We start from the raw sequence: 14,551 nt of genomic DNA on the forward strand, positions 1-14,551 counted from the left end.
TTTTTCGATTCTTTAAAATTTTTTAAGATTACCTTTATTTTTTTATTTTTTTTTTTTTAGTTTTTTAGATTTACTACTTTTTCCGTTTTTTTTTTAATGTTTGGAATTTTTAGATTTTATTTTATTTTTAGCTTATTTTTACTTTTTATATGTTATATGTTATAGGTATATTTATATTTTTTTTTTATTTTTTTACTTATTATTTTTTCCAATTTACTTCTTGGATTTTATTCGAGTTTTTATTAAATTTTGATTTTGATTTTTTCTAGATTTTATCTTTAGATTATTTTTATTTTTCTCGATTTATTTTTTTAAATTTTTTTGGATTTTTTTCGTTTTTTTCCAATTTTTCGATTAATTGTTTTCCGATTTTTCTTTTATTTTTTATTTTTATTTTTATTTTTTATATTTGTCTGAGTTTTTTAAACTATTTTTTTATTTTTAGAGTATTTTTATTTTTTGTTTGATTTATTATTTTTTCCGATTTTTCTTTTATTTTTTGCAATTTTTTTCGATTTTTTCATTTTATTTTTACTTTTTATATATATACATATTATATATAATAGATATATGTACATATATATATTTTTCGATGTTTTTTATTTTCATATTATTTTTATTTTTTCGATTTTTTAAATTTTTCGTTTTGTTATGTTTTCCGATTTTTCGGAATCGGAAAATATAATAAATCGGAAAAAATAAAATAATCAGACAGATATTAAAAAACAAAACGAAAAAATTGTTTTTTAATATTTGTCTGAGTTTTTTATTTTTTTTTTATTTTTAGATTATTTTATTTTTTCCGATTTATTATATTTTCAGGTTTTTCTCTTATTTTTATATTTTTTTTTTAATTTTTTTTTTTTAATTTTAATTTTAGTTTTATATTTGTTTGAGGCTTTTAAAGATTTTTTTTTATTTTTAGAGTACTTTTATTTTTATTTGATTTTGTATTTTTTCCAGTTTTTTCTTTATTTATTTTTTAAATTTTTTATTTTTATTTTTGTTCGAGTTTTTAAGATTTTTTTTATTTTGAGATTATTTTTTTACTTTTTCGATTAATTTTTTGTCGATTTTTCTTTTATTTTTGCATTTTTTTCGATGACTCAAAGCGCGAGATATTTATTTTCACAGCGTCACCCCCTCAAATTGCCATCAGCAATTAACTGCAAATTGTGTGTACGTGCATGTTTATATGTAGTTAATAGTCTCATTACATATAAACAATGCAAAGTAATAATCATTTAATTTTTATGGCTTTATGCTCATGAATATTAAAAAGCTTATATATGTATGTATGTACATCTAAGACTGCAATGCTAAACTATAACTAGATTTGAATGTTGGGAATGTTTTGCGGCGTCAAATTTTTTTCACACACTTAACCGCAAAATATTCAGAAAATACATGGCAGTAATTAATATTTTTCCGTAAAATATTTTGTTTTTCAATTTTTAGTTTGTTTTTTATTTTGTTTAATTTTTTTTTACTTTTTATAACTTAAACTTAACTTTTTCTAATTAAACTCAAATAGCGCGGCGGTTAGTCAGTGATCTGCTTTTATCTTCTTAGCACACAAACAGCACATTAATCACATGACAGGTATTCATCTGAGCTGTTGCCTGCTTGCTGTTGAGAGCCCGACACTTGTCGGTGAAAAATCAAAGTTAACTTCTATTATTGTTATTGTTGTGCATGATTTTTAGTCACCAAAAAATACAACGCAGGAAATCTCAAAATGTCTAAAAGCACAACACTAGCCAATATTTAGTGGCATCTACATACATGTGTGTGCATTAATTACATTGGCGTGTAAACTGTGTTGGTCACGTATACGCCCTGTTGAACAATTAATTTTGATGTGTAATTGCTTGCAACGAATTGTAGTGCACGAAAACAAAGTGAATTCAATATATATTAACAAGTATGTATATATATAAATACATGTAATTGAGTCATATGCCACTTGTTGATTTCATTTTAGTTGCGGCCCAGCTGCTGGCTTAATAAAACATTTACTTTATATACACTGATTGATATTAACATTTTAATTTATAATTTTTTTGCACACACCCTTAATGCAATTAAAGCATGCTTTTTATAGCCAAAGCACCAAATGCCAACTGCCAAGTACAAAAAAAAAATTCAAATCTCAAAAGCTGTCTCGATGATTTATCTGTCACGTATACGTCCTGCCGAACGTGCGCAAGGAATTAATGGATGTTTGTTTTTGCTTTTAATTGCTTTGAATGCGTTCAAGTTGTAGCTGATATCAACAGATAGTTAGTTATATGTAAGGTATTTTTTATTCAAATTATTTTTAGCGAAATTTAATTATTTCAAAATAAAGCATTTTTTCAATGCAAAGCGCACACTATGGAAAACATTTCTTGTGTATGAAGTAGTCGGTGTTGAGCCAGCGTGAGAAGCTGAACTCTTTTGATTTAAATTTTGAACACGGTTTTTAGTTCTTCTTGAGTAATTCGAAATATTATTGCTTTTCGGTTTAGTTGAAGTGAACTTTTTTAATTATTTATAATCATAGATGAGTTTCAAAATGAAATCATATTCGCTATTTGCCATGCATGTGAGTTGTATACCAATTAAAAAAAAATAATTCAAAACAAAAATTAAAATAAATAATGCATGAATATTATTTTTGTTATTTTTACTATTTTTTTACCGATTTCGGACCTAAATGTAAATGTTAAATATTTGTGGCATTATTTTAAGAAACCAAGCGGTTATAGTTATTCCTTTATTCGTTTGTGAGACTAAATTTTTACATATGATTGGCGGTGACGTCTTTGTTAGCTGCTTAGCGTAGCTTTTCTCTCAATTTATTTGCAAAAAATTGCTGAATTTTTCGTTGAGAATATTTGTTGAGGCAGAAATACCACCGGAGACTTGTTATTATCTACCATAAGGCAATCACTATCAGAATACTCAGTAACTCAAAGTAATGTCAATAAAATGTTGTAATATTTTTAATTTAGAAATCAATTAAATAGTTAAGGTTAAACTTTTTTTTGAACATTATTTTCGTTTATTTTTACTTAGTTTAAATCAAATTTATAAATATTATTTTATAAAAAATTAATTTAATTAAAAAATTATTTTAAATTTAATTAGAATTTAGAAAATTATTAAATTAAATTAAATTAAATTAGTAATTTGGGAAAAATAAATCAAATTTGCAAATAATTCTAATTAAATTAATTAAAAAAATAATTAAATTAATAATTAAATTAATTTTAAAATTAATTATAACTAGAAAAAAAATGAAAAAGAAATTTAATTTAATTTTAAATTAATATGTTATTTAATACAAAATTATTTTAAATGTAAATTAAATTTATAAGTAATTTTAATTAAATTAGTTCAAAAAAATAATAATTTTAAATTTATTAACTAGAAAAAAATTAGTTTTATTTGAAAATAATATGTAAATATTGGAAATTAAATTAAATTAAAAATTATATCAAATTTAATTAAAAATTATTATAAATTTAATTAGTGTTCACAAAAACGTTAAATAAAAATTAAAGTAATAAACAGAAAAAAATATATTTAATTTATGAATAATTTTAACTAAATTAATTAAAAAAATTAATTTAATTAATTTTAAAAAAAATTAAAAAAATAATAATTTAATTAATATTAAACTTAGTTATTACTAGGAAAAATTGAAATTAATTTTGAAATAATATCGAATTTAATTGAAAATTATTTTAAATTTAATAAATAATTCGAAAAAAATAATTTAAAATAATTAGATTAAATTAATACTTAGGGAAAAATAAAAGGAATTTGCAAATAATTCTAATTAAATGAAAAAAATAATGAAATTAATTTTAAAATAATATGTTATTTAATACAAAATTATTTTAAATGTAAATAATGTTTTAGAAAAAATTAACTTAAAATAAAAATTATAATTCCTGACAAATTTAATAAAAATTATAATTTATTTTTATTTATTATATTCAATTAAAAATAATCATGAATTTAACTTTTAAATAAAAATTACAATAATATTTAGCAAAAAATAAATTAAATTTATAATTAATTTTATTTAGATTAGTTTAAAAAATAATAATTTTCAATTTATTAACTAGAAAAAAATTTGTTTTATTTGTTTTTATGTAAATATTGGAAATTAAATTAAATTAAAATTTATATCAAATTCAATTAAAAATTATTATAAATGTAATTAGTGTTCACAAAAACGTTAAATAAAAATTAAAGTAATAAACAGAAAAAAATTATATTTAATTTATGAATAATTTTAATTAAATTAATTTAAAAAAATTAATTAATTAAAAAAAATAATTTAATTAATATTAAACTTAGATATTACTAGAAAAAATTGAAATTAATTTTAAAATAATATCGAATTTAATTGAAAATTATTTTAAATTTAATAAATAATTCGAAAAAAATAATTTATATTTTCAAATTATTTTAAATTTGGTTAATTATTAGAAAAAAATTATATTGAATTTAAAAATAATATTTAATTTAATCAATACTAGTTATAAAAATAAAAATATTTTCTTAAAAAACTACTTACTGTGGTGGAATTAACTTACATCATTCTGCTCGAAATTTAAATAATGAAAAAGCAAAGTTGCTTGTTTCGTTAGTATACATAGTTAGGATTACAAATATTAATAATTTAAATTTATTTGATTTATAACATAACATTTATAACATATTCATCTAAGAATGATACAACTATGCTTTCTTCTACCAGAACTTAGTAACAAATATGAAAATTTTAGTAGCCTACCTTTCGGCGCATTGTATAATAAACTAAGGTGTGACTTCCTGTATTCCTCGTGCTACATAGTTAAAATTTTATTTCCAAAATGTCGTTACCTCTTTTAAATTATTACTTTCAGAACTAAACTTGCTCATTTAAGCCATTTTAACAACAAAAATAATAGTGTGTTGTTTTATATTCTCAAAAGTTAGTGAACCATTAAATCATTGAACATCCATTCTATGGCTTGTTTTCCGAAACTACATAATTTTAGAAACAGGCGGCAGTCGGACATACAAATAACATGATTAAATTCAACTTAATATTTCGCTAGTTCAGCTTTAATCATTATATTGCTTTAATTAGTTAGTTTTTTTTAGCAGTCATTGGCAAATTAGCAAATCATAGAGGCAAATAACTAAATAAGTAAGCATACAACTTTGTAGCGTAGACCACCGTGTTGCTCATCAAAAAGTACATGTGTAATTTGCGCTAAGAATACCGGGTACTAAAGACGGCTAACTTAATGGAAGCTATGAAGCTACACATTAGCGGCTATTTACGTGCATACCGCTATTTATTTTAAATATAGTTAGCACTCATTAACGAAAACTTAATAAATCACTTGAAAGATGCGCTGACTAATGAACGTCGCCCACCCATTGCCTAGACGGGGTAAAAAACCTTAACCATAGCGGATGTTATTTATAAAAGTTTTCAGCAGCATTCATTTAGTAATCTTTAACGACTTAAGTAGATTTGTTTGTTATTTGTAGTTTTTCTAAGTTCTTAGTTTTTGTGATTATTTATAGATATGCTTTATTTACAAATTTCTCATTAAACGTTTGGGGTTTTTTTCTTAGTAAATTGTTTATTAGAGTTTTTGACATTGTAAAGTATATCTTAAGGCGCATAGTGGCATTGATATTTATGGCAAATAACATATTCGAATTTTTTTGTTTAGGAATAGCATATATTTAGGCGCACATAAGCTTTATTTTTCCTGGTAAATTATATAGAAAATTTTTGCTTATTAATAGCATAGTTTTAGGCGCAAGGTACCCTCATTTTTTCTTGTAAATTATATATTCAAATTTGTTGCTTAGTAGTGGCATATTTTTAGGCGCAAGGTACCCTTACTTTCCTGATAAATTATATATTACAATTTTATGCTTGGTATTATCTTATTTTTATGATAAATGGTTAACTGTACATTTTTGCCTAGTAATATTATAATTTTAGGCGCACATAAGCTTTATTTTTCCTGGTAAATTATATAGAACATTTTTGCTTATTAATAGCATAGTTTTAGGCTCAAGCTACCCTTACTTTCCTGATAAATTATATATTACAATTTTATGCTTGGTAATATCATATTTTTAGACGCACATTAGACTTATTTCTATGATAAATGGTTAACTGTAAATTTTTGCTTAGTAATATTATAATTTTAGGCGCACAGTAGCTATATTTTCCTGACAAATTTCATACTTACACTTTTGGCATACATTTAGGCGCCAAATACTCTCCGCAATTTATTTTTTCCATGATTCTTAAACGCTTAATTTGATTTTTTTATAATCTCCAATATGACAGTAGTATTATATATTATTATAATATAGGCTACACTGTAGTTAAAGATCTTTCGAAGTAATGCGTTTCACGCTAAATTTTGACCACATTTTTGTATCATCCAATTTTTTACATAGTTAACCGATTATTAACCGGTTTTGAAGCTCTTACCTTAAATACATTAAAATCCATATCAACCTCGTATTACTTTCTTATAATTACTTCGACTTCGAACGTTAAAGTTGGCGTTATATTGTTCCAATATTGCTCAGCTGACTGCCATCATCTCTAAAACAAGCTTCAATTGCTGTTATGTTATTTATATTATATTTCCTTTGTCCCGACAACCCTTCGATTAGAGCATCCCATTTTTTCTCTCTACTTGCATTGAATTATTACTCGCACACACGATCACGTCATAATTATCGCACTGTGGTGAATTAATTAATTTTTCAGCAGCTGAATCAATGAGAAAAAGTTGAAACCAGCGAGATATGCCAAGAATTCAGACAAGTTAGTTGATGTAATTAGTCAACCGTAAAATATACTAAAAAAATCCTATAAATAACTCTTTGTAAAAAATCTGTGATTTCAATGTTGAAAAATGTAACCCACCAGATGTCGAGAATTGGCCAGCTTTATTGCTAAGGCGAGTGTTATTGACAGTCATATCAATTTTATTACAACCTTATAATTTACTCTTTATAAGCGCTCATATACAGCAGCTGTTGCTGGCCAGCGCTGAGTTTGATATATTCACTTCAACGATAAACGTTTTTTTATTAAAACACACAGAAATGAATATTTGTTCACACAGCGCACAAACCTTACAAAAGGTTAAAGTCATCTTTTTGCATTACAAAAGCCAATTTCATGTCGTTTCAGTCTTTTATGCAAATTGAACTAAATATTTAAAGCGGATTTATGCGCAATAAATTGAAGATTGATAAATGTGATCCTATCATATATGTATAACTCTTAAGTTATGCAAATTTTGTAACAGTGTAAGGGTATTCATTATGGATACAGACACTGTTATAATGAAGCATATGTGACATGAAATTCTATATGCTATAATTATAGGAAATATTATTGTTATAAAAGAAATAAAGAAATGATTGCATAAATACTTAATGCCACTGAAGATTATAGAAATATCTATAAGATATGTCGGATGCTCAAGTACTGTTTAGGGTAGTTATAAAAAGAAGTTAAACTCAGTCTCTACTCGATAAATTAGTAGATAAATAAGTGAAGATTGCACTGCGACCTACGGTCTACTGTGCCCTGATAAATTAGTAATAAATACTCTCATAACTACTCGGCACACTACAGGCTTCCTTTGAGGCAAATGATTATATTCCAGCTGCCTGTCCTACTGGGTAGCTTGGTAGACTTCGCAGTTTAGTTAAAAATAAATAAATAAATAATGAGCTATCCGAATAAACCACGAATTCTCACGGCCACTATAACCCAGATTTAATAGATATAAGACAATTATCATCTAAAGAAAGTAATTACCAGATAATGCTTAAATAATTTAACTTTATGCCACATTTAGGTCAAGAAACTTAATGCGATAATATTGACTAAAGATTATGAAACCTGATTAATCTAAAAAAGAATGACTACTTGCCGCAGTCGCCTGGAAAAATGCGAAGTAGTCATTTCGATACTTTCTTCTGGATTTTTCATCTTAACGACTGAGATTGAACTGTCTTGGTTCTCAAATCCTTAGTATTCCAGACAATCTGGTTTTTCCAACTTTTCAGTATCACAAAGGATCGATCCACACTACCTAAGATTTTCGAACTGAATCGAATTCTAACTTATTATTACCGTGATCTCCACCTTCCAAAGATCCGTATATAAATCTCTGTACCTACCCTTAAGTAAACCGAAAGTTCTGCAACTTACCAAGTGTGTCGCTCGTAAACTTTGTCGTGGGTGTGAGCCCAAATATTAGCTTAATATAGTCTGAAAGGTAATTCTTCCGGTAATCCGATTTTGGTTGACCTTAATACCTAGCCTAACTTATCCCGAACTTTCTAAAACTTACCTAGTGTAAGTTTTTATCGTGTATATGAACCCAAATACTAGCTTAACGTAGCCGAAAAGGAAATCTAAATATAAACATATCTAAGTGTGATTTCGGTGATCTTTAAAGCGATTCGGATTCTAACTTATCGAGTGTTTTATAGAACTTACTAAGTGTGGCCCTTGTCATCTTAGTCGTAGGTATGAACCACAATACTAGTTTAACATATCCGATAAGGAAATTTTTCCAGTGATCTCTGTCTCTGATTGATGTGGGTATCTACAAGTATATCAAGCCTTTCTTGGTGAACTTTCTATAACCGTTCAAACGTGACTCCGGTAATCTTGGACGCGATATGTTTAAGGTATTCTATAAAATATTATTTATTCATACTGACTACCAAATGTTAAAGCCGTAAGTAAAATTGGAACTCTTTTTATACTGTGGCGGCAGTAAAATGCCCAAATATTGCTTCCTTCTGAGCGCGCTGATTTTTGTATGCAATTTTATTGCGCAACTAAAATAGTTGTTGTGTTCTCTGCGCATTTCATTACAAATAAATCACAGCTGTCCATCTTCACTTCCCGGTTTTGTTGTTGTCTTGTGACCTTAAGCAAATATTTCGTACCTTTCAGTACCATCTACATTTTTTATGCATAACATTCCACCGATCGTTTCTGCAAGACGTTGTGCAAAAAACTACAAAAATACCAAACAAATGTTGGTAACAAAGTTCAAGTTCATCACAAAAACAAAATAGCTAAAATTATAAATTCATTTGTATAGCAAATATTTAAATGAGTGGTTGTAAAAACGTTGTTCAGGCCGTTTCGAATTCGGTCAACAACGATGAGTTGCACAAAGTAGAGAAGAGACTATAAAATGTGGGTAGATATGTAATGGAAATGGAAGAAAAAAATCACCTAGTTTTGGTAAACAATCGAACATGCTGTATGATATATTTACGCACTGCTCTCATGGCATGCTATGGGGTGTAATGGGAGTTACCCGGATTTTGTTGAGAAGCAGATGTCATCTATATGATTGTATCTCAGGCTTTCGCTTTTTCTTTAAACACATAATATGAGAAAAAGTGAAATTGACCAGCCAATAAGAACAAATATTTTTTTTCCAATTTCAAAAAAGTCCACGAGTAGGTATTTATATAAAAAACTCGCGTTATTTTAAGTGATTACTAAATGGCCCAGTAGCTGTTCCATTGCAGCTTAATTGAAACACGAGTTTTCTTATCGAATATATTTTTAATTGAGTTAAAGATTCACAATCAAAACTAAGGCTTCATCTTGTTCGGCATAAAGATCATTTATTATTGTTCGCTAACGGTACTCCGATAGCATAACTAATCGTCTATGAATAATTCTCTAGTTAAGCTAGAACTATTTTTTCATTCTCTATTTATGTGGAGATGTAATTTTCGTGTTGGTGTTTATGTCATCGTTTGAAGTAATGTAAATCCAGACTATGTTAGTTTAATCGACGAAAGATTAGACTTCTTTATGTACTGTGCTCTCAAGTTAAAATCTCATAGTTTTTACTGTATGCTTTCGTGAAATCTGAAGTTGGCTTTTTACAACCTGTTGTCTCTTTAAACACTTTGTGTTGGGTGATCATTTTTGAAGACTGTATTTAAAAATTTATAAATCGACGAGTGGATTATGATAGGTCGCAGTCTCAACAACAATAACATTTACAGGCTTACGAACTATTATTGAGTTAAATACTCAACTTCATAATGGTTATCGTGTCACTAGTGGTGTCGGCATACAAAGGGTTACTAAATACCAGGCTTAAAGGGGTTCAATGCGTGACATATTTAATTGACATTCATTGAGAATCCTTTCCTGATAACAGTATATCTGTGTGTCAAAAATGGGTTAAATCGGGTACCTTTATACTACATATATCGGCCGAAATGTGAGTTATCTCAAGGAAAAAAAAGAGCGTATTTTACTCATAACAGTGTATCCTTGTGCCTAAAATAGATAAGATTTGGTGAAAGCTTGACCTAGCCTCCATATAGTTAAAATATGAATTTTCGCAAAACCGGCTGACTTTACTCCATATGATGGGATGTGAGGTACTTTATGAAAACCGCGGAACATTTTTTTAGTATGTGGCATTAGGGTGTTTGTTTTTTTGAACTATTAATTTTTTTCAGTCCCGTCACGAAATTTCCTTGGAAATACCCTAAAAAAACATTCCCTGAAAATTTTAGCCCTTAATATTAACATTAAGAACTCGACCAAGGCATGTAAAAATTTTCCATAGAAAATACACTACAATCGTGATTTTTTTTCTTTAAACTCCTACAGATCAGAGGTATTTTATGGCATCGCTTTGACTTTAGACGCATATTTCTCAGAATTGTTCACTCTACATAAGTGCTCAGTGCAACAAAGTCGTAACTCACACCGGCGAGGTAGTACGGGGCTCTAAACCTGATTTTTCCCTGAAATTCGCATTTTTTTGTATATATCTCGTAAATGACAAGAGCTATAGAAGAAATGTTCATCACAAACTTGTAGGAAATTTTTTTGCTACAAAAAAGGTCCAAGGTCAAAATCGCTATCATTAATACTTCTCGAGATATTCAGCTTTTTAAGTAAGGCTTTATAGGTCTGAAAGATTGGTCGTATGAAAATTTCAAGTTTCAGATATTTTGAAACCTTTGATTTTGATAGATATGTATGACTCTGTTAAGAAATATTTATAAATATGGGTTTACCACTATGAATTTTGAGTCATTACTCTTTTATCAAAGACAAATATTTCCTCTCTTTCTAACTACCACTTTATGTCCACTTAACTCCACAGCATTTGACTGAATTCAAACTTTCGATTTCATTTTGCCGGTTTGACGGTCATAAATGGCGACATCGTGTAATGCGATTTTACACAGAAACTCAAGTAGACGTAATAGAAAATAAGTAACAACATGTTGGCCTGCAAAGAGAGGCGTGCTCACAAGCGCGTCAACGACGGACATGTTTCTTACGCATGCGCTGAACGCATTTTAACAAGTTCGCTACCGTCTTTACAACAATAGCTCGTGTTTTTATTTTCAATGTGTTGAATGAATTACTAAATTAGCGGTTTTGTTGAGTTAAGAGGCTACAAAGAGCGTGCAGTGTAGAGCGCATACAAATAATTTACGAGCAATTTTTTTACGGTATTTTTTGGACAAACAATTAAAGAGCAGCAAATTACATGTTGTTTGAGCTTTACAACACTTATTTGCTATATAAAAAGATATACACACGCAAAACTGAGCAAATGCGCGCGTATGTGTATCAAAAGTCAAAAGCGCCAATGGTAAACAATGCGCATGCGCATGCGTTCGCCACACTAATGCGAAGTCGTCTAAGCACGCTGCTGCGTCGTTGCACGTACAACGAGGCGAACAAGCAAATAGACACTTACATACACACATGCACACGCACGTATGTGTGCAGCTACTAAGCAAAGCGGCATTTGTGTGTGTCTACTATGAGTTGTAGACTAACATTCATTTAATGTTCGTAAAGTGGGTCATGGTTAAATGTACTTGTGGAGCATGACTTGGCTGCATAATTTCAAGCGGCGCTGGCGATCTTCGTTTGAGCATTTATTTGTGCGCAAAGCAAAAAAGCGAGCGGGCTTAGCGATGTCTGTATGTATGCATGATGGGAATATGTGTGTTTGTAAGCACGCTCGAGACTAACAGTCGAAAAAAACGGAAAAGTCAAGTAAACCGTTTTGACTAGCACAGCTGTGCTGTCGGGGAATACGCGTTGTGCGCAAATTGTGAACATTTTTGAAAGACAAGTTTCTAAAAACACGCTGATCAAAAGGTATATTGCGGAGTTTGTGAAAAATATTTGAAAAATATAAAAATTGTTCTAAATATATATTAAATAGTGGCTCAGTTATTTTCCGAGACTTAAATGCTCTTAAAAAAACTTAAAAGAAGTCAGCACAGAATTTTATATATTAAAAAAAAATATATATATAAAAAAATAAAAAAAAGATATAAAAAATAATAAAAATAATAAAAACTAAAAAACAACAAAACATGTTAATAAAGAAATGTTTAACAAACAAATAAATAAATTTAATAAAATAATTAAATAATTTTGTTATGAATTGTGATTCAGTGATATTAATTTAAATAATAATTTAAACGTAGTCAAAGGTGAAGCTTTGCTGTTAGAAGTTCAAGAAAAATGGTGGCGTGAGTTCAACCACTGAATCAGCTTTTTGCGAAAAACATAATTTAGATTTCTAGAAACTCGAAATCTAATCGCGTTTAGCCGAAATCTAACTTTTAGTTTAGGAGCTCATATAAGTTTGAAAGAGATTTTTTTCTAATACTCATATATTATAGATTAAATTTTAGTGTATTGAATGTGGTTTTTGGCAAGCAGAAGTTCTCAAATAGTTCATTATTCGTTCGGAGACGACTTTGAACTTGTAGATCCCATATAATGGTATAACGTCGTGACCGCTATCAACCAGAGCTTTAAACGGCTATAAATATGCCTGATCGCAACAGAAGTACCTATTAGACAACGTGGCTTAGCATCCCACAATCATGAAACGTATCATTACTGCTGACGAGACATGAGTTTATGAAGTTGCCGTCGCAAATGTACAAGTATGACAATTTCAAGAATGGCGCTACAGAAATTAGTAGGAACCGAAAAAATAAATTTTGCTGAAGGCAATGTAGGCCGTCTCAGCTCAAAGGCTTATAACAGGTGTATGAAAAATTGGTTCAAACGGTATGCTTGTACTGGCCCAGGAGTCTATTTTGAAGGCAATACTAAGAATTTAAGTGAAAATAGAGTTTTTTTTTGTCAGTTCGTATAAGCACTCTTTATTCGTCAATCATTTGAGAGCAATGAATCAAACACATTATACCAGTCGCTTGAAATACCTGAAGGCACGTTTTATTTTGAAATATATATGCTATTCCAAGTCTTAAGTTTTAAAATCAATTACTTTTTTGTTTGTATTTTTTAATTTTTGGCAGTAATTTGGCAGTTCAGCCATTCGCAAGAGTAAAACTGGTCTAAAATCCGTAAAATGAAATTCCAATTTTTGCTGAAGATGGTTATATCCCATTAATGAAGCATTCGCATAGTCTTTGTTCACAAAAATATCTTTGTTGTTGCTTCACAAATAAACTTTGAGAAGAGCGCAACATCCGAGGAGAGCGAGTAGGGTGGTGAATCGATGACGAATGTAGTATATTGATTGTCTATGAATATTGAATTCTGGCATGCGCTGATAGTCAAGTGGATCATATAGCTCAGAAAAATATTATTAATAAATAAAAACCTAACTAAATTCTCTAACTCCGTGCATAACGCCAGAACCAAAACTACTGTTTACTACCGAAGCCAAAATGTGCTCCCAACGGAGCTTTTGTTTGGAAAACTTGTTTGGTTCCTTAAAACTTTTTTAGGTTCGCTAAAAGGTCTTTTACCTCCCACATATATGTAACTACAAGGTGTGTTTCAAAGTAAACAGGACTTTAAAAAAAACAGAACAAATGATTTTTTCGGCAAAATCAATTTATTTTATTCAAAATACTTCAATACAGCTTTTTGCATGGTCCAAAAGCATGTCGAAAGATTGTTTTAGCTCGTTGGCCGGTATGGGCGCCAGTATGCCGGTGCAAGCCTTTTGAATGGTCTCTACGTCTGCATAACGCTTTCCTTTCATGGGCAAATGCATTTTTTCGAAAAGGAAGAAGTCGCACGATGCCATATAAGGTGAATACGGGCAGTGGTTAATGGTTAAAATGTGATTTTTGGTCAAATAATTGGTCACAAGCGTCGATCGATGAGACGGCGCTTTATCGCACAAACGCCAACATTCATCTTCGCGATATTCGGGCCGAACATGTCAAGGTGGAATGCCGCACTAACGTTTTGGTCGGTTGGAACAAATTCTTTGTGGACAATACCCTTGGAATCATGAAAAAAAAGCAGCATTGTCTTCACTGTTGACTTCTCCATGCGCGATTTTTTGGGTTTCGGCTCGTCCGGTGCCTTAAGAAAGCTATTACTTTTTATTTGTTTAAACAGCCTTCAGCTTTAAATTTGTAAAACCTTTTGAAGACTTCTACGGGTTTTAATTAAACCGTGAAATTAATAAAATTCCATAATTTC

General features: G+C 28.9%; 2 protein-coding genes across 5 annotated transcripts in view; one reads left to right on the forward strand and one right to left on the reverse strand.

Annotated features, from left to right (window-relative positions):
* LOC126762498 (serine-rich adhesin for platelets) overlaps positions 1–14,551 on the reverse strand; it is a 234,692-nt gene that overhangs the window by 118,391 nt on the left and 101,750 nt on the right. The window lies entirely within an intron of this gene.
* LOC126762507 (CD151 antigen) overlaps positions 1–14,551 on the forward strand; it is a 56,206-nt gene that overhangs the window by 30,566 nt on the left and 11,089 nt on the right. Inside the window, exon 1 of one of the 4 annotated variants that reach the window (XM_050479298.1) lies at positions 2,410–2,587. The exons of the other annotated variants lie outside the window; for them this stretch is intronic. Within the exon in view, the coding sequence (XP_050335255.1) occupies positions 2,546–2,587 (42 nt within the window). The 5' untranslated portion in view covers positions 2,410–2,545. Of the gene's footprint in view, positions 1–2,409; positions 2,588–14,551 lie in introns of those variants that run through there. 4 annotated transcript variants of the gene reach the window in all.

This window comes from Bactrocera neohumeralis, chromosome 6, assembly GCF_024586455.1.
Source record: "Bactrocera neohumeralis isolate Rockhampton chromosome 6, APGP_CSIRO_Bneo_wtdbg2-racon-allhic-juicebox.fasta_v2, whole genome shotgun sequence".
Lineage (NCBI taxonomy): Eukaryota > Metazoa > Arthropoda > Insecta > Diptera > Tephritidae > Bactrocera > Bactrocera neohumeralis.